The sequence below is a fragment of the Rhipicephalus microplus genome, chromosome 2 (genome assembly GCF_043290135.1).
Source record: "Rhipicephalus microplus isolate Deutch F79 chromosome 2, USDA_Rmic, whole genome shotgun sequence".
In the NCBI taxonomy this organism is placed as follows: Eukaryota; Metazoa; Arthropoda; class Arachnida; order Ixodida; family Ixodidae; genus Rhipicephalus; species Rhipicephalus microplus.
Window position 1 is genome coordinate 126,732,974 of NC_134701.1, and position 20,838 is coordinate 126,753,811.

General features: G+C 43.9%; 1 protein-coding gene across 1 annotated transcript; it reads left to right on the forward strand.

Annotated features, from left to right (window-relative positions):
- The first annotated feature begins 1,436 nt into the window (after positions 1 to 1,436).
- On the forward strand, positions 1,437 to 19,966 carry LOC119170750 (fatty-acid amide hydrolase 2-A). Its single transcript, XM_037422000.2, has 7 exons — positions 1,437 to 1,928; positions 9,676 to 9,895; positions 11,829 to 12,038; positions 15,081 to 15,200; positions 15,864 to 16,018; positions 17,859 to 17,954; positions 19,057 to 19,966. The coding sequence occupies exons 1-7, from the start codon at positions 1,737 to 1,739 to the stop codon at positions 19,654 to 19,656; spliced, it is 1,593 nt and encodes a 530-aa protein (XP_037277897.2). The 5' UTR covers positions 1,437 to 1,736; the 3' UTR covers positions 19,657 to 19,966.
- Positions 19,967 to 20,838: the final 872 nt, after the last annotated feature.

The following is a 20,838-nucleotide window of genomic DNA, read 5'->3' on the forward strand; positions in this document are numbered from 1 at the left end:
ATTAAGGACGTGCATGCTTCTGCAAAAGCAACACACAGCCAAAGGTGATAGAGAAGCGAACCTTCACATCGATGTAGGCCAGGTGGAGACCTCACTTGTAGTGAATGATCAAGTTAATTTAGTCTCGCACGTCGTATGCTTGGTGTGTTTCACTCAGTCAGTGTAAGACTGCGGACCAGTTGACTAATGTACCTCGCAGCGTTCGTTCTTGAAAGTGAAATCGGAACACTGTTTACTTCCTGATGTGACGCATGAGCAGCATGGTCTGCGGAATCTTTTCCGCTGATACCACAATGCTCAGGTAACCACTGAATAACGATGTCGTGGTCCTTTTGAATTAAGAAGTGGTGAAGTTTCACGGTTTCATATGTCAACTGGTCGTGGCATCCGCGTCGGAGAACTGACCGCAAGCACTGCAACGCCAGTTTTAAGTCAGAAAGCACGGCACATTTACTTTGTCTTTCTTTAGAATCGATGAGTTCCAGTGTACTACGCAGAACCGTGAGTTCTGCTGCCGTGGACGTCGTCGCATGCGAAATTTTAAGAAAGCAGAGTTACCTCTTGTGATGATATAACCACTGCTCCACCAGAACTAGACGACGTAGTCGAACCATCCGTGTAGATGTGCACGTGGTTACTGTTGTTCTGGTCCTGTAGTCAACAGCGCAACATTGCCAGCGGTAGCAAAACCACGTATAAATTCATTCTAACTAGGCCCGTAGCCGGAGATAAAGGAAGAGGGAAAGCTGAGCCCCGCTGCCCCGAAGTTTGGATGGAGGTGTGTGTTTTACCGTGTACGTTAATAAAAAACAAAGGTGTTTTTCAAGGCCTTCAATAGTTGGACCATGCCCGAAAAAAATCTCTGGCAACGGGCCTGACTCAAACTCAAATAAATTTCTAGTATTTCTAAATTGGGCACTCATACCTTGAGGTAGCTAAGCGAATTAATTTCTACCTGCAGCTAAAGCATGATTCCGTAAAGCATCACGAATACACGCTTGTGAGATTCGATGAAAAAGGGAACTTAAAATTGTGAAAGGCTCCTCAACGCTGAAAATATCAGCAGAATATGGAAAAACCCGCGTCTAGGAAGCATTTTGCCACTTTAACCCCTATATTTCAAAACCCCCCTTCTCTCAACGCTTCGCCTTTACTTAAAAAAGCCGATGGAAGCGCCATCTCTAGATACGGCAAGTCACTGCATATTAGCAATAGTCTGCTGCGATTCTTGAGTAGCGCAGCGTCATTTTCAGCTGAGTGGTGGCGCAGTGTTAAACTCTGTCAAGTGAAGGGTGAAGGTCGAGTCGAGGAGTGTTTGTGAATACAAGGGTAAATTTGCATCGACCCGACGTGACACACCGTTTTGTGGAAATAATGACATATTGTTTCCTACTAATGCAACTTCCACTCTGAACACGCACAAGCACGGCCGCTAACCGAGAGAGCCAGCCGCAGCTGCATAAAGAGCGACGACGACGCACTCTCTGAAACAATACACCCCTATCCCCGGGGAACCCCATTGTGTTGTCTGCGTTGTTTTGTTTTCTTGCCAGGCGACCATGGTGCGTAGTCGTCTCGCGTCCGCTATTTGTGTGCTGTCGAGAGCAAGCGATACGAATGTGTGTACGCTCTCGCCGCGCCTCTCTGAAACCAGATAACGCCAAAGCCTGGGAGTATCCTCCGCGCCGCGATACGTGGTAGACGTACACGTCGTCTCACGCAGCGTGCGCCTTGCGATGGCTCGACCCGCCTTGGAAAACGGTCGCGAGCTGCTGCTGGAGTTGGGCGTATTCTTGTGGTGCAATGCGGTTAGGCTTGTGTTCGCCCTGTGGAACTTCTGGAAGAAGCCTCAGCCGCTGCCACCTGTCACCGACGAGCTCTTGCTCCGCTCCGCCACATCTCTTGCCGAGGACATCAGAAATGGACAGGTGCCGTGACTTTTTGAACGTGTTTTAGCTGCCCTGCATGATTTCGATCATTTCTTTTTGCAGATGCCAAATATATACAGCTCCGTGTTGTGGGAGTTTATTTTTATTGAAAGTCAGAGAGCGTTTTTCGGAGTTTATTATTTCTGGCGCAAATTTGGCGGTTATCACAATTAATTTTTTTGAAAATCACCTATTCTTCGAATTGCTGTGTTTGACTTTTCACTGTTTTCATTACTCAGATATTTTAGATTAAATGATATTTGAACCCAAAAATAGCAGAACACAGAATCGCATTTTTGTTGTCTGGAAGCTCTCAATGCGGTTACTCGTATACACAAACATAAATACTTCGATACAAAACATCTTTGTTGCTAACAAAGTTTGTATTAATAGACTCAAGCATGCTTAACGAAATTCGTATATACATTCAACGTCGTCTGGTGCGCCCCATCAGTGCTGCCTGCGGATTGTGCATCGAGTTGTCTCGAGCTTTCGGGGCTACTACATTAGGACATTTTCACTTTATCTATAAAAAGAAACACACATGAAACAGTGCAGGCAGGCGCCACTCACAATTTTCACGGATTTTTCATGTGCTTGCCTTTTCAGTACTAAAATGAAGATGTCGTCAAGTGTATATATATATATATATATATATATATATATATATATATATATATATATATATATATATATATATATATATATATATATATATATATATATATATATATATATATATATATATATATATATATCATCAATGACCGTTTATACGGTCATTGATATACGGTCATGATTATACGGTCATTGATACGGTCATTGATGAATTTAATTCATCAATGACCGTTTAGATTGAGGCTTTTTGATAAGAGTAAAAAAATTGAGCAAAAAAGACAAGGCCGAAGGGGCTAATAAAATCGAAGTTTATCGGACAAATCTCCGGTGGCACTTTTTTTTTTCAATGAAGAGTCTTCCCTCTCTTTTTCCCTCAAATACGTCACCGGTGGGTGTTTATCGAATACTTTTTTGTGATTTATATGAAAACATAGCAGCCTACGAAAAACACCGCGAAATTTAATGCCGTTGGTAAAAGAGTTCGACAAATGTTCAGACATATGCTCTAGTCGTGTCTCTCCGGGCTCTAGATGAAGCTTCACCATCCAGCTACACATCATACCAGCGCGCAATCAGGAAAAATAACTCCGTCTGACATTCTCAGATGCAGCTGCTACGTTAGTTTCTTTCTTTTCGATCTGTTTCTCACCCCACGTGCATAGCTTAACCCGTCAAGGACTGAAAGCAAAGATGCTGGTGTACCATTTAATTTCTTTGTTATCTCATATGGATGGCTTAACTGCACGAACACGAAAGACCTGAGCTCGCCTGCGGAAATAATTTATTGCAACAGGTTTGCCTATCACTCAGCTAGTCTAGTACTTTCGTTTTGCAAGCGAGTTTGAATACCACTTGGGCTTTAGTAGTGCTTGTGCCTTTCGTGAAAGGTGCGATATCTTCTGCTACGGTTTTCACGGTATAACATCAGATATTGCACATTGTTCGGAAAGAGCAAAGGGGACATTCTTTTTTGGTTGGTTGTCATGCATTTGAAAAAAAATGTCCTGCAGAAATCGCATGCATGTTTTTAGCTATGCTGAAGGAAAAGCAAAACGCAATGAATGTGCAGCGTGTTCGACTGGGCGGGATTCGAAACAAGCGACAGTGGTGTAGTCAACTCTCATCTGTGCAGTGAAGCGACTAGTACTTATTATATTGTGTGAAGGTTTGTTGCAGTCGTAAACTTCTTTTTGCTTATTATGGCTTATATGAGCTTACAAACCGATTACAATTATTTGCACGAGAAAAATGTACTGCAGTTTTTGTACATATTTTTTAAAGTTAAAATATGCGTCACACGAGAACGTCTTCGTTTGCGTTGCTAGGATATTAGCTTCCTGAATGTTCACGTTTCCCGCAGTACTCACTCGAGTATAATACATCACCGCAGTGTAATGCGAGTTAATTTCGTTATGGTTCAACGGCTGTTCCATAGAAAAATTATAGCCATAGTCATTGTGGTGTAACGAGTGCACGTCCGGCCTACGCATGAACTATCGGCGTAAATATTATGTTGTGCGATTACAAGTGTAGAACTGTACGCTTCGAGATCACCTATGGTCATGTTAGGTTTAGCAAATCCTAATGTTTGTATTTTTCGCGGTACACGAAGCGGCGTCTACAAGTTGTGTACATTCAGCGATTTTAAATGGGCCCTGAAAAGCCTTTCCAGGTGGCCATGCAATGAATTCACGAAAAGAGCGGATTGCCTCACGATTTTACTGCCGCCAATATTTTCGGAATACGCCGAGTACCAGCCGAGTTGCCAATATCTGTCGCAAGCTTCAAATACATTCTCTCTTCTACTGTTCAGTCGAAAGTGCTGTAAACGAAGCAGGGAGTGACTAGGGGGAAGAAAATATGTCACGCTTGCCTCGTGATTCAAGCTATTTTAAATTTTTTTTCGAATGCGCCGCTTTTCAGTGCATGCGAGGACGAGTAGCAGCCTCCCGCGGTGGCCCAAGTAACGACCGAGTGCGCCATGCCCAAATAAGTTAATGGCTGCTACTTGTACCATGACCCGGTAATATTTAAGCTTGCAGCGTCACTTGTCCATAGAAGAGAAAGTGCTTTTTAGCTGGCTTTGAGAATTCATTCGACGCCACCTGCTGTGATATAATATTTGACACACGTGTTCTCGGGAGCCACGACTACCAATCGACAGTGTTTTCTGACCATGCTCAAAAAGAGTTGCGGGGCCTTCCGTTGAAGATTACCCGCAGGCTTCAATGGTACAAATAAGCAATAACGAAACAATTGGCTTGGTGAGAATTCAAACAGAGCAAGCACAATAGCATATGTTGCTAGCACTTGTTCCTGACATCCACTCGAGCAAAGCCAGCCTTTCTGGCAACGCAAGAAAAACCTGGTTGTGCGGGCTGTATGATAGTTTTGAGCCATTCGACCAGACTCTTATCTCGCTTGCAGCGTCACTACTTATGTAAGACAAGTGGGACTCAGTAATGTACTTGGCGGAGTATGTCTGGTGTAGGGTCCCATGAGGACGGTAGTAATTAGACAGCAGCATTGTGGAAAGGCATGCCCTGCGCTGAGAGAGAGAAAGAAAGAAAGAAGAGAGAGAGAGAGAGAGAGAGAGAGAGAGAGAGAGAGAGAGAGAGAGAGAGAGAGAGAGAGAGAGAGAGAGAGAGAGAGAGAGACATTTTCTAGAACCAATTCCTGTTAGGCTATACTCCAAGCTCAGGAGCTTTACATAGGTGATGAAAACTTTCTTGGCGTCCTGAGAAACGTCTACCAATCAATGCTACACAGTCATTTGCAACTGTAAATACAAGCTTCTTCCCCATAAATGCTGCGTGCCTGCCATTCAGCCGTGCAAGAAAGTCGCGTAATGTGGTTTCCGTTCTAAGCGTAAGACCTTTCTCGCTGCTAATAAAAACATAGTTAAGATTAAAAGCTTGCCATTACTATTTAAAATATTACGCATGGCTAAAGGGTATTCGCTCCGAGATTTAGTGGAGTCGCCGCCTGGTTCCCACTGCTACAAGCGGTGGATTGCTCCCTGCGTCGTCTGCTATCCACATAGGCTAGCACGTGCACGTACGTCATGCTCGTACTGAAAGGGTGGTTTGTCCCACTCTCTTAGCACAAGAGTATTTGCTTGTACGTTTGCCTAGCACTGTCCACAGAAGCATTTGGCCTTACTAGCTGGTATGTGTACCGCAATAAGGTGAGGTTGAGCACTTGGCGAGAGTGATGTGTATCGTCGCCGTCGCCTCTCTTCGCCAGGATCATGCCGGTGTAGGTGTGCTTTTTAGCTGAAGCCCATCGTAAAGTGCACTTGGCGTCGTCCCAAACATGAGGAATAATAATATTGAGTGAATGCAGCGTTTTAGTGACTCAAGGATGAACGAAAGCTTTGCATTGCTATTAGGTGTCTATATACTTCAAAACAAAATTGTGGCGTCCTTGCTTATCAGTTATGCGATGAGCTTTAGTTGTGCTTGAGATAACCTTGTATTTTACGGTCCTTGTCCCATGACACTGCTGTATTGTGAATTCTGACACTTCATTGCTTCAGTTGAATGACACGGAGTTAATTAAACTTGAGTTGCCGTGCGCAGTTTTAGCATTGGGCGACATTTATACAGATAGACCCGTGGTCATATCAAAGGTGAACATTTGGCAGAAGTCTGCCTCGTTGGAATAGGAATGAGGCAATTAAATAACTTCAACTAAAATTTGTATTCAGAAAACCGACGTTTCGAATCCAAACCAAGGGCCGACTCAAGCGCTGTATTACAATTTATGATTGGAGTTTCCTAATTGCCTAACCTGTGTTTTTACATTTCAGTTCGCTTAAAAGGGGCCAGATTGTCAAAATTAATCCAGACGGCGTGCCTCACATATGTCGTATAATTACAAAAACAACGTCATTCTATGTTTTTAATACTATCCTGAGCGTTTTTGTGGCGTTGTGCTAGACGACGGAAGAAGCGGACACACATTCGCTTAAAAAAAAAAAAAAAAACTTTGTTCCATCGAATTACCGAACCTTTGCATCACTGTGATGCAGATAATCAATATAAAAAAGCTGCGGGCTGAACTATCACCTTTTTGTACTGTTATAGGACGAAGAACAAGCGTGCTTAGTCGTTGTAAGTCACGTAGCTTTGCTAAATAAACTTACTGACTGTCCTACGTTTATTATACGAATAAATTATTAAGAGAAAAATGCGGATGAGTAATCGCTGTATTTTTAGGTCCATCGCTCAAAAATATCGCATTTCTTCCTTTTCGGGGGGGGGGGGGGAGGTTTGAGCGGGTCGGTAATATTGACCAGCGTGCATGAATAAATTCAGTCATGCTACAGCAGTGCATAGTAGACGAGAAACAAGCTCAACACCTGAAATAAAAAAATACATGAAATGTGACACACTGCAGTGCTAAAGCGCAAACAGTCGTCAAGCGCGAACTTTCCTTTTAATGGCGGACTGCGTTACTGTCACAAGTAATAGTAACGTTCGGTGAGCTTCGTACGTCCGTTAAGCAACGGACGGCATATATATTACCAGTATGCAGCAGTCAACACAATTTATTTGCCGACAATCGGCTCACAGCGCTCACAAAGCGCATTGCCGGCCGCTTATCCACACTAGCACGGTGACGGTGTTGCCCTCTATAGCCTGATCTCGGGGCGAATACCAAAATCTTTGCACAAATATAAGAGAAAGTTTGAATTTTCGATCGAAAATCAAGGACGTGACTATGTGCCTGTAAGGGAAGGTCACATACCTGAATTAACGAAAGCGTGGTTCGCATGACAAAAACGAGTAAATGCGATTAGATAATCTTACAATAGTACGATGGCTTATGACTCGCCCGCAGTAAAGTATGCAGTACTCTAAACCATTCACTATTAGTTCTTTGCACGTAAATGACATGCGCGCTAATTCTCTCTAGGTGGGCCCTTTATGGCTCTCGGAGGAAATTACTTTTATTCTTGGGCTGTATCATACTATATGATATAGCATCACTAAGGTTAGGGGGTACAGTGAATCAAGGCTTGTCTGCGCGGCTTTGAAGCTCCAGGGACACACCCACAAAACTTTACTGCCCGCGTAGCCACGGCAACACACGCAGACGTGAGTGTGAGTCTTCATAGGGGTGTAGCGCTGGATGAGGCGCGAAAATAGAAATTAAGCATTCTTTCTCCTAACAATGTCTACCATATGGTGGACCTTAAATGGGAGTGGTGCGGGTATGTAGCACGATCTTTGGAGAGTTCACTCAAACGTTCTACAGTTCTTTCCCCTACAAAAATAGCCAGAAATTCGTGGTATACGGAAAAGTGTTGTAGGATGTGAAGCGAGATGAACTACTAGACTGTCGTACAGCATGGTTGCCGATGGTAAACTCTCGACATGCCACTCAGTAGCTTGTTTGTGCATATATATTATGGCTGTCAAGATTGCGGATAATAGCAGTTTCAAACTTGAGCATAGTTTATGAAGGAATCTTACTGTATGCAACCCCGGCAGCCAATTCTTCGCAATGTTAATATAGCTCAAATAGTTAATGCAGTTGTCCGCACCTTAGTAGCTGAGTCATATTGTATAGCTGCTGTTATCAAATTTGTAGTTGCCGTAGAATGCAAAGTTAGGTGCGTACCGTGCATTGCATGTCATGTTCAAGATAACATATGGTGAATGCAACAGTCTTCTGCAGGGTGTTAGTACCAGTTTAATATTGCTGAACGGCTTATTTTTGATGCTGAATTGTCATTTTGTCTATTATGAGCAGTCATTTCACCTTGAATAATTGTTCTCAGAGCCGACACGGGACGCCTTTGGTGAAAAGAGCATAGCAAGTCACCACACTTATCCTACATCGTCACCTTACACGCCGCACCATACACAGCGCATTTTGTAAGGCACTCGGCGACAACGAAGTCCTTTCCCAAAGACACCAGCAGATAGCACTTTTGTGACGAATGACGCTGCATAGCCATCCATATACACTTACAGATGTAAATTTTGAATTTAAATAACCATGGTAATATGTTAATTATTTTTGATATATTTGTTTGTTTATACCTTAGTAAAGTGTGCCTAGCAGAAGAGAGAACATCTAATAGAAACCGAAATTGTTTTTGGCAAATATGATGCCGAGACCCGCCCACTAGAGACAGTTCAAATTTGTGCCAGAACATCTGAAAATCTACATGGCGGGCAATATGTGAAAAGGTTAGGAGATTGTTTCGTGCTGAGTACGTGTCTTCGCAAGTGGCGTATAATGTTATATCTTAGTTGTCTTCGAGATGCTATAGAAAGGTTAGGATTATGGGTGAAAAATGTAAATGACGAGAGAAAAAAACTGAATACAGTTGAACGAAACCATAGAAATGTCTCACTGTAGTAAGCTTCGGAAACGGTGAGGTCACCAGGCTTCGCAGGGTCGAGAAGAATACCATACTTTGAGCCAACATAGCCTTACACGGTGAGACGGCTGGCAACAAAATGGCACTTGTCAAATGCAGTTGCAGCCCAGCAGTTGTTGAGCCACTCTTGTGAAGTGGGTCCCATTTTTTGACGGCGGATGGTGAGCGCAGCTGTTTATCACACGGCACGTGACTGAATTTTGAAACAGAGCCGATCCCACACACTGAAACTACTATTCGAAATGTCCATTTTGAATTCATTTTTCAATATTGTCTTCAAAGAATCGAGGATACGATGCTATCGATGTGACCACTTGTTTCCGTAATCTCGGATGATAAAGCATAGGGTGAGTTATTGGCCACTCAGCATAATAACGATGTTTCGTTTGCAGGAGGACACAGCGTGACTTCTGGACAGACGTGTGTCAACGTGTACCAAGCGGCCCTTCAGCTAACCGGACTGTGATATGTACACTCGTATTTGTTGAAGTTACTCGTATCAGCCTGCCACTGATATTGAATACTGCTGGTGACGTGAAGTTAATGGTGTTTATTGAATTTGCCTGCGCTGTGTGAAAGAAAATGTTTCTAAAGTACAGGATAGCAAAGTGGTCAGTACATAATGTAGAATTCATGCCTGAAAGCGATTGCAATTATGTTGTTTGACATTGTCTGAATTAACAATGGCAAACCATTCGAGTAGTTTTACTAGTTTTCTTCTCACCCTTGCAGGTCAAAAGCTTCGACCTAGTTTCGGCCTACATCGGGCGAGTCAAGGAAGTGCAGCCCATCATCAATGCTGTCGTCGAAGATAGGTTCAAAGAGGCGCTCGAAGATGCCAAAGAAGTCGACAGACTGGTAGCCTCGGGAACCATGAGCACAAGCAAGATGAAAGAAGAGAAGCCGCTTCTAGGGCTCCCCTTCACTGCCAAAAACAGCATCGCCATCAGAGGTTATTTACGGCTAGCTGGAATACTAAGATTGAAAAAATTGGGCAGATCTCCCGTACCAAGGGAATAAAAAGAAAGCATGAATCAAGAAGTTTTGCTATGTGACACTTTTAACGAGCGTATTGTTACGAGGCGGACGGAAGTAGTATGCAGGAAACTTATGTAGACATTTTTTACGCATTCCCGTATCTATAAAGCACGTAAATGTTAAAACTGGTTGTTCATAATTGCGTAACGACCCGACCACCAACGGAATACCACCCACAGCAGGGGTAGGCTGGAGTGTTGTGCTTTTATTACTCCATCATGTTGGTTAGGCGAAGCATAATGTTCAAGCGTATACTGATTTTTAATAATTTTGGCTTTTAGGCTAGTGCTACGAGGTGGATAGATGTTAAGGGCAGTAGTTGTGTGCAGAGCGAGGGCTTAACTGGAGTGTCCACAATGTCTATGATGATTACAGTAGATAAATTATGGTCTGAGATAACGTCAACGCTCGCTTAGAGCACGCACGCCAGTATTATTGAAAAGAAGTGTCCTTTACGGTATGGCGACGTGAATATCAAACTTACCTTTCGTTAGCGTATTCCACCAGGATTGAGAAACACTTGAATAGAGCTTGCTCAATCATAGGAATACAATTGCCATGTTTATAGAACTGCTATACAAGTGAAGCCAGAATTGGAACCCCTATTGACGCTAATTCGGCCTGACACCCGCGTCATTGGTTTAGATAGTGCAATCACAATTGAAGTTGCACCAACCTTATGCCTACGTAGTGTCTTTTTTCAAAGCAGTTTCAAAACCTCGCATGGTTCTGTGGCAGAATATCTGATTGCCATGCAGGACGCTTGGCTTAGATTCCTGCTGATCTCCTGACTTCTTATTTTTGCATTCCTCAGGTCCGCGCTGCCCATCGTAGATTCTTTTAACGCTCTCAGATTGAAGTTACTAATGCCTGTCCTCGCCATTTCGGGGTAAACATAAACTGTCTATCATGTGGGACACATACCCGCTTACCACAGTGCGTGGTATACAGGTATGTGCCACACGTGTCTAGAGGAAAGGGCTTGACGATGTACGCACCAGTATTTCCACGTTATTCATGTCGACCATCACCAGACAATCATACTCTTCAAATCCACCCCCCCCCCAAAAAAAAAACAATTTTGGTCTACACCAAGATAAAGAGCCGATAACGAGAGCCCCCAGACGAGGGCGGCTAGATAGATAGATATAAAGAAAGAAAGAAACGTTCAAGTTGGAAGCAGTTTGCTAAAAAATACTTCAAATTTAGTAACTTCGAAGATATATAAGAAAGATAGGTAAACCCTATGAAGCTCCTTCACAAACAGAGAATATTGAGTCTGCAGAAAAAGAATTAAGAAGCTGAAACCTTGTATCAAGTTTCGCACACTGTTGTTTGCCCCCTTGTTAAACAGCCAACTATGTAAACGGGGACAAAATATATTCTTTTAAGACGTGTTGTAAGCTCCACGTTGAGGAACATGCCGTTCCTGTGTGTTCCATCTGTACGAAATGTGCTGGAACGAAGATAAGAGAAACAAAAACCAGAGCTGCGGCGTATATCAACGAGCCAGTCCACGCGCATGCTTAAAGTAAGCCGTCTGACCCTGTTACAAAAACAGAACACTTTTCTCACACTTTTTTTTTTCATTTGCACTCGGAAAGTTCACTTTTAACATGTCTAATGTTCCCGTGGAGAAAAAACATCAGGAAACACGATATAACCTAATGCCTGGCAAGAAAACGTCATACTAAGTTACTCTGTCCGCAATTTAGTCGCCTGTATTTTGCATGGTGACTGGCCTTAGTTCAGACACTGCATTGATTATGCACGCCTGTAGAGAGAGTGGCCAGAAGAAGAGGGCCTGTGTCGAGGATTTCAGCTGAGAAACTATGTTTGCCTTGTAGGTATGCGACAGGACGCGGGGTCCGTTTTCTGGCATGGACGGCGTGCTGTGGAAGACGCCCCGACCGTGGCCTTCCTCAGGGCAGCCGGAGCTATCCCCCTGGCTCTGACCAACGTGCCCGAACTATGCATGTGGGATGATTCGCTGAACCTCGTAGACGGCTGCACGCGAAACCCGCACGACACGCGCCGAAGCCCAGGTGGAAGCAGCGGTGAGCATTTTCGCTACACGGATCTGGCGGGAACACATGAACGAGTCTCAGCTATTGTCTGCAATCTTCATGCTTTGCTGTGCGTCAGCAATTTCGTCAGAAATGCGCTCTCTCTTACAGAAAGAACGGTTTTCCATCGTTTTTATAACCATTACGGTTATCAGTTGCGAGACTTGTAGAACTAATAAAAAGGAAACAAAATTCCGCCATGATAACGATGCTCCCTTAATGCGAATTTTCAGCGTAACTTCGTGTTGCGGCAACGCCAACTGTGTTGGTAGTTTTAACTATCCGCAATTGTGCAAAGTAACATTGCTTACATATAGCCACAGAAACTGCCAATGCTCGAGTGCTTTGCGCATCTCTATGTACATTGCAGACGCCGCAAACCAAGCTACTTTGTTCTGTAACCAATCAGAGAAACCCCCGACAATCCCTTTACGGCAAGCGAAGCCACCCGCAGTGCACCTGCCAGCCCACTATGAGCTTCCTTTCGTCTTCGTTTCTCCCATACTCTCTTCCTCACTCTCCGCTTTTTTCTTTCTTTCTCTTTTAGTTTAGCTTTCTGTTTTTCCTGTTTCTTTTTGATGCCTGTTTTGAAATGTGGTGCACTTAAGGGGAGTCGGCTGTGATTGTATCCTGTCGTCGTCGCTTGGTGTAAGGTAGGCAACACCATGTACAGCATAGCCATCTGTAGTGCTCGCTAACGCGAAAGAGAAGTCTTCTTCCCCTGGTTCTTCGAGTGCCCTGATTATGATTTTAGTGCAGGCAAAGCGATATACAGTAGAGCCATGTGTAGCGTATTGAGGGCGTGCTCGCGCCAGAGAGAATACTTCTTCTTGTTCTTCGAGTGCCTTGGTGTTTTGAGCGGAGCACTTTAAACAAAAAAAAAACGCGTATAAAAATTGAAGAAAAAAAAGGATGGAAGCAAGCGAGAAACTGAAAAAAAAAAGAAAAGGGAAGAATAGGAAGAAAAGCAGAAATATATGTAAATAAAGAGAAAATGGGCAGACAAAACTGGAAATGCAAGAAGAAAGAGTGGAGGAAAGAAATATAAAACAAAAAAAGGGCGGCCCAGCTCTACACTTCCTGCAGGCTTGGCACCAATATTGCGAAGCTGCCGTAAGTTCTAGGAGCGAATCTCCGTAGGCCAGCACTCCGTCGTAATTGTCGAAGCTCCCTGCGCTAGACAAGCGCGCCGAGCAAAAGAACAGGTGCACAGGTGAACAGGTGAACAGGTCCCAGCGCAGCGGGAGCGAAGGCGCGGTGGCAGATGGCAGTGGTGAGAAGAGGAAAAAGACACCTAGTTTCTGCAGCCTAGTCAGGCAGATGGCTTGGGTTGCGCTGTGCTGGCCGCACACTCTCGGCCGTTCCCGCCAGCGAGTGCAGCCCACAAACTCTCCCCTCGCTGCCCGCACTGCCGCCTTCATAAAATTCAGCAGTGAGGTCAGGCGCATTGTCGTGTTTGTCCATATCCAAGGAGCTTCGCTCATCAGTTGTAATCAAACACGCAACAACTGCTGGTTTTCCCCGTATTTCTCGCTCTTCTTATGGTTTTCTTATTCTTTATAAATTTCCATGTCTTTATTCGAGAGTTGCCACATGCTACTGAGCTATGACGTAAATAATAACCATTAGGTAAACCACAGTAAGTGGAAATTGAATTAATTTTCGTTTATAGTGAAAATATTTTCAATTCTAATAAACGTTTCAATGAAATATGCCGGGGAGTTGAAAAAACCGCTATAGCTCCGATGTACAGCGAATATATACGCGGGTAAGAACGAAAGCACATATTCACTCTTTAACGCTGTCTCCAGTGTAGTTTTCATTAAATTTAATGTTCGCTTGCCAGTGCATGATTAACGTTAGCTGTTCATTTTCCCAATGACTTAAACACAGATATTCACTAAAAGTCATTGACAAACTCGCAATTTGTTCACGTGATGATCACTAAATTCTAATATTTGACGGAAAAAAAAGCAAATAAAGAAAAGAAAATACGACAAGCGATTGAAATCTAATGTAGGCGACTTAAAGATTCACGGCACCCGGCGGTCATTTTGCCACAGAATTTTGGCCCGTGCACTCATGCAAGGAAAAGTTCAGTGCAGCCATTGCCGAAATTCCACAGTTTCAACTCTTTCAGATATGTAGTTCAAGGAAGCTATCAAAGAAGCAAATTTTCGTGTAACTGATGAGTCATATGACCATTGCAATAATTTCAATGCCCCAATTTTCCGCCAGATATTTTCATGCATGTGCGATGGAAACTAAAACATTGGAAAATTGAACGTAGACAAAAGGAAGCACAAATGAACAAAAACAAACAAATTGGGAAGCCTTTGTTGTGTGATAAGGTTCCCGACATCTCGAGGGTGATTGAGCAAGGACCGGTCGTATCTTGTTTGCGGTCTGCTATAAGTAGTGTAAACATCGCTTCAGGCAGTGTTCTCTCAGGAAGGTTGGAATCTGCGTGCATTCGAGATCATGATACCACTAAATGGACTAGAAGAAGTCATAACAGAAATGAAAAATTGCAATAATGACTAGCACAGAATGCTGGACGCGTGAGTGGTTTTCGGTTCTTCCGTACACATTGTGCCAAATGTCTTAAAGAATGTCGGGGCTCAATATGATGCTGGCGTCGTACTTTCTGCACCACGGAAGTTGTACGCTGTCTGGCCACGTATATTCGTGACATGGTCTAATGCTCGCTTGGTTCTAGGAGCTTCAATGCATGAACACCCTGGCAGGGTTGGGGAGAGTAGTTGACGCTGGGGCATGCAGATATACACTTGAGTTAAGCTTTTACTCTGCAGCCTAGGGCGTAACTGAGCTGGAGCCCGTCGTTAGGGCGGCTCCGAAAGCTTAATGGGTTGCTATGTAACTTTAACATCCACGACTGATAACACTTGCTTGTGTGTCTTGTATCCTTCGTCCTAGTTTTGATATATGCTATTTTGGTCAATTTCAATTAACTTGTCGCATACACTGGGCACGGCGTGTTGTTTGACCGCTCGTTCTTTTCGTGAATCCCAGGTGGAGAGGGAAGCCTTCTTGCCTCGGCTGGCTCCCTGATTGGTTTGGGCACGGACATCGGTGGAAGCGTGCGAATACCATCCGCCTACTGTGGCATCTTCGGCCACAAGCCAACAGCGGGTAACAAATGTGAACATAGCCTTTTTGTTAATTTAGTAATTTACCCTTATTTTTTTTCAACCCCTCGCAGCTGTTGAGTAACGCGGAAATATGATAATCAGCCGTAGCGGCATGTCATATACAGCCGTTTGGCCCCTGCACCATTTCAAGATAGGGTGCTTGCATGATAGCTAGCGTACCTAGATATGACTATACATTTGCAGCACCATATATAATATATTACTCATTATTTTCTAGAACTTAGCCTTTGTAGCCAACTAGTGAGATATGATTAAACACGAACATCGCGTGCCCGAGCATTTAGACAAGCGGACTTCTATTTTTTCCAGGAAGCAACATGGAGAGGTTATCTCCTACAGCATTTCCCATTCGGATAGGTTATCATAACTTTAAGCCTCTATCTGGCCCCGAACGTCTGCAGTGCGGGCTAAATATTTCTTGGTGTGCATATTACGAAACTATTGTTTCCTAGTCTATTTCACATTCTCTTTTTATCTGGCTTGTATTCTGCCTCATAAGAAAGCCGTCATGAGACGAAACAAGCATGCTTTTACTGATAGAGCATTAAGGTTGCGTCTTTCGACAAGTGTGTTCAAACAGAGGCGACTGTGGCACTACCGTTATCGTGCCAACTCTCGTATTTTCATCGCAACGTGCCCTTAGGAGTGGTGCCCAACACTGGCCTGCTCCCAGATGTCGGAGAAAAACTGGAGCAGTACAACTGCGTGGGACCCATGACCAGGTTTGCGGAAGACCTGCCGCTGCTGCTTAAAGTTCTGTCGGGAAAGTCCACTGACGTGTTTAGACTAAATGAGAAGGTGCGTCTGAATTACCCTGCACTATTTTGTAAGGTTCAGCGTATAGTTCCCTTGTTTTTTGTGTTTATATTATACGAGTAGAGTACTTCATCTCTTGTTGCAACTTGCATAGTTTTATTTTTTTATTTCTTTTATGCAACTTCCCACTTGTGTGTGCAGTGCATTCAGTTTTCCTCATTGACTGCATATAGTTTATTCACCATGTATATCGCAGGAATGTATCTATAGGGCCTAAGACGCACTCAAGCTACAATTCTTGGAACTCCCATCTCCATTTTGTGTGGGAAAAAATTATCGACCATCTCCCCTAAGGAAACCATGATTAGATGCGAAGCAGCAGTGGTGCGCACGGCGTTGGCCCGGTTGAAACGGACGTCGACGCGGGGGCTGGAAGAACGGTTTGAAGTGAAACACGGTGTAGCCTTTACTCGAGTAACCATTTTTTTTTTAAACCAAAGACACGAGAGGCGGGTTCGGTTTCGTGTGAGTTTCATCGCAGGTAAATGAGCCGAAAGACTGTTTCCCCTCGACGTTCGGTCGAACGTTGCAAGTGGAGGAGAGAGTGAAACGAGAGAGAAGTGTGTTGCGAGCGGGCGGAGGAGCAACACCACCTAGACGTGTTGGGAGGAGCCGGCCGCTGGTGCGAGGGAGGGAGAGAGTGACGTAAACGCGCAGCGGTGACTTGATCTGCTTGGCATCGTTCCAATAACTGGTGTGGTGCGTTGGCACGGTGACACGGATGGACAGCGTTATACAGGCTAGTCAATGAGCTGCTTCGCGTCTATTGAACACAATGTTATGGGGCCCGATCATACACCTTACTTGCGCACTTCATGAATGCAACTATTTGCAAATTTAGGCAACACAAAGTGTCGATTTATTACCGGAATACACGCAACAGTAGTGCTTTATTAAACTGAAATGGCTGTATATTCTAATGCAAACAGTGCTCCACAATCATGGAGTGAAGGTGAGATACAGTTTCTGATGTGAAACGCTTCACTTGCTGCTTGCTGTGGTTCACAAGCTCAAGGAATATTCTGCTTGACAACTTAGAAAAAAGAGGATTTTGGCACGTATATGTTGAGGAAATAATGTTCCCAGGAGGACCGACAATAGTTTTTCGAGCAAGTCTCACGCCTAAACATTTGCTGTTGAAAATAAGGCTCAGTCGTTTGAATTGACGCAGGCTCACCCCCGCATGTGGGAAATAAAGAAATATATTTAACAACTAATGATACAAGCAACAAAAGAACGATTACTTTTCCAGCTTGTAATGATTGACTAGTAAAATATTTAAAAACAAGTGAACAAGCACAAACTGGCTAGTATGTACACAAGAAAAGTTACCCTTTTCTCGAAAATTAATTATTCGAAATTCGAAGTTGGTATCACACGGATTGGATGCTTAAAATTATACTGCACTTTGCTTCGTTTGTAACCCTTTGTGCGAAGCAGAAGCCGGCTTTAGAAAAGGCTGAAAGACCACTAAAATGGAGTTGAAAGCAGTGCCCTAGGTTTCCTCTTAGGAAAATATAGTTGATATCTACGTCCCTCATGGCGCTACCAACCGCACTACGATTGCAACGCAAAAAATACATCAGGAATACTTCTGCAGGGTGCATTGCAGCATTGCAGCACATGCAACCACTGTCTCCCCAGTAAATGAAACCAGTGGTTGCAAAATTTCTCTATTAGATTAAATTCCTTAGTGATAGATTCAAACTGAAAATTGTTGTACCCGAATGCAACATCGTGTTGCCGGGAATGTTGGATTGTTAATAGATTGTCCCCGAAACAAGTAATATAAAATAATAATGAGCTCTATATTTTCCTGCAGGTGAATTTCAAAACACTAAAGCTGTACTACATGGAAAATGAAGGAAGCTTCTACATCAGCCGTGTGATCCCTGATGCTCGTAAAGCTGTTAGAAGGGTCAGTATTTTTCACGAACGTCCTCACGAATTCTTTGAAAACCTCGTTACATATGAAAAGTTAAGGATGCGTTTGTCTAGTGTATATGCAACAATATGCCAAACAATTCATGATGGTGATGAATGGCCTTCCCTGCGTTTGTGCTTACTATTTTTTGTGATGCGTTCTTGTTTTCCTCCTCTATTCTGTTTAGACCAAACTCTACTGTATAGCGAAGTGAGCATTTATTGCTACTAACTGGCTACCGTTACGCCTGTCGTCTTTCATAGTCTTATTTGTTGCGTGCACTGATGTCTTCATCCATTTCTTGTTTCAATCTTAGTGCTGGAACACTTGTGTTGAATTTAGATGCTAAACCAGGACACAACTATGTTATCTAAGGACATAAAACAATTTTAGCAATTAATTCAAACTATTGACATATCACACGCATTGCGCATTTGGTTTTATGCGAATAAGGCAGGAGCTAGCTGCCTATGAGTCACTTTTTTAGCCTTAATAACAGGTTGATCGGCCTGTTTGTAGAAACGGAGTAGTTGTGTGCATACTGTGGGTTTAGCAAGGAATCTGTTATACTTCGCGGGACCTAGTACTGTGCCCCCGGGTGAAGAATGAATGAATGACTGTTCCATGAATGCCTGTTCTGCTTGCTTGCCAGGACAGCCGACGAGTTTACGACTCTCGCCTTCAGACCGTGGATGACAGACTTCGAATCCCGGTGCACCAAGAAATTTCATTTTTATAGTAATTTCTTCTTCTTCTCCTTTACACCTGTCTTTCCCTATCTCCTTTCTTCCCCCGATTCGTTGATAGGTGATGCATTAGGACATCATTGCTTGGTGAGGTTTTCTGAAAGTATATGACAACCCAACCACCGGCATAGACAGCTTTACTGCTAAAAACTTTCGGGCGATGCCTCGGCTGTAGATGTTGAAACTGATTGCTTCCGCAGTTCTCTTGGACGCTTGAGACACGTTCACTGAAGCGTGTTAATGAATTTGTGTCAAAATCCGGAACTTGACGCTTTTCTTGCAGCTCCTATGATAATTAAAAATAGTTTACCTCATTTTTATTAAGTTCTTTGTCTCTAAACGATGCACAGGTCGTGCAGTACTTCAAGGAGACGCACAGAATCGAAGAGCGCCGTCTGCAGCTGCCTGAGGAGCGATTCGGCATGTTTCTCTGGTTCAAGTTTCTGGGCGTCAAGGACCCGACGCCGCTGGCCGAGATGTACAGGCCCGGCGGATTCAACACTCCGCTCGAACTGCTCCGATACATTGTGGGAGCTGGCCGGCTCACACTCGCGGCTTTAGCCGCCTGCGTCATCGCGTGGTTTTGCAGCTTTCGTTCGAAGCAGAAAGGGGAGGCCTACGTCAAGTCCGTAGAAGACGCCCGCGACCGACTCGAAGAGACGCTGGGGGACGACGGGATTCTGATTCTGCCTGCTACCCCGAACGTTGCCCCGTTCCAGAACCAGGACCTGGCACTTATGGATTCGTCCAGCATGACGGCTTTGTTCAATTTGTTCAAGGTGCCTGTCACCGTGTGTCCCGTGATGCGGTCAGCGAATAACTTACCCCTGTGCGTTCAAGTTGTTGCTAAGAGGGGAAACGACAGGCTGTGTCTGGCTGTTGCCAAGGAAATCGAGAACCGATTCGGAGGCTGGATTGTCCCTACGGTGAAACTTAAAGGCAGAGTCTGACGTACGGGAAAATTACGCTTATTATTGTTGACAAAAATGTCACAGTTTCCAAAGTTCATCAGTGGCGCGAGAACTAGTTCAGGTGTGTGTAGCTGCTAGGGAGAAATGCGCCTCAAGAGCAATACCTTGTATCCAGAGATGTGTGGGTACGCTGTATATACGGGACACTATAACGTCGCTAAAACATCTTATTTTCACAAATGGCATTGCACGTCTGCGAGTACAAAAGCTTCATGCGTATTTTTATCAAGTGTTCATTGGAGCTTTTGATGCTTTTGCTGATGCAATAAAATACACGACTTTTCAGTCATATTGTTTCCCAACCATTCACTGTATCACACGTACGACGTGAAAGATTACACTCACAAATTGTTAGCAACTCTTCGCAAAGCAGAGACGTGCCTCCAGGAAAGAGTTGAGTTCCATAGCTCATCAGTTCGGGGGATTGAATAGCAGAATCAAGGAGCGCCCGGAGGAGTTCGCCACTCCTGTACCTATAGTGTCATTCAGCCATAAGACCACAATGACCGAAGAAGGAGCAGGATCATCCCCACAAATTATTCAGCTGCGATGATCACTCTTTCGCCACTGACGAAGCACCGTCAGAAAGACTTAATCTAGAAACTGCAGCAGCACCCAAGAAAAAGCACACATAGTCTAAAGCGAAAACACCTCTATATGCTGGAATGTGGTAGACAATATTGCTTAGTATTAACAGTGTTGCTGGCGCAAGTTTCAGGACCTGGAGTGACGAATAACAACACTGCTAAAACGTGAGCTGCGTACACGTTGCTTTTGCGTCACCCGTTTTTTTTTTTCGTTGTTTTGTCTTCCTGGAACGAGGTTGAGTGCTTGCGCGGCTGCTCCTGGCATAGTGTCTGAGCAAATTTTTGACGTAGAGCTTGGCTAAAAAAGCGCCGGACCCAAGAGGACCGACAGATGGGTATACTTATCATTATTGCTATTGCAATTTATTTGCAGACAGGCTAACATTACTTTTGCACACTGCTGGGAATATTCGCAACCTTATCCATGAGATGTTCGGACGTCGTTACAGACGTGCGGATCCTGCTTGATGTTTATCGCGGCTATTTTCAGCGAGGATTCTCTATTTATGGAACATATTGAATAAATAATGAACTTTACTATTCGTGCAATTTGCAAAGTTTGCAGAATTACACT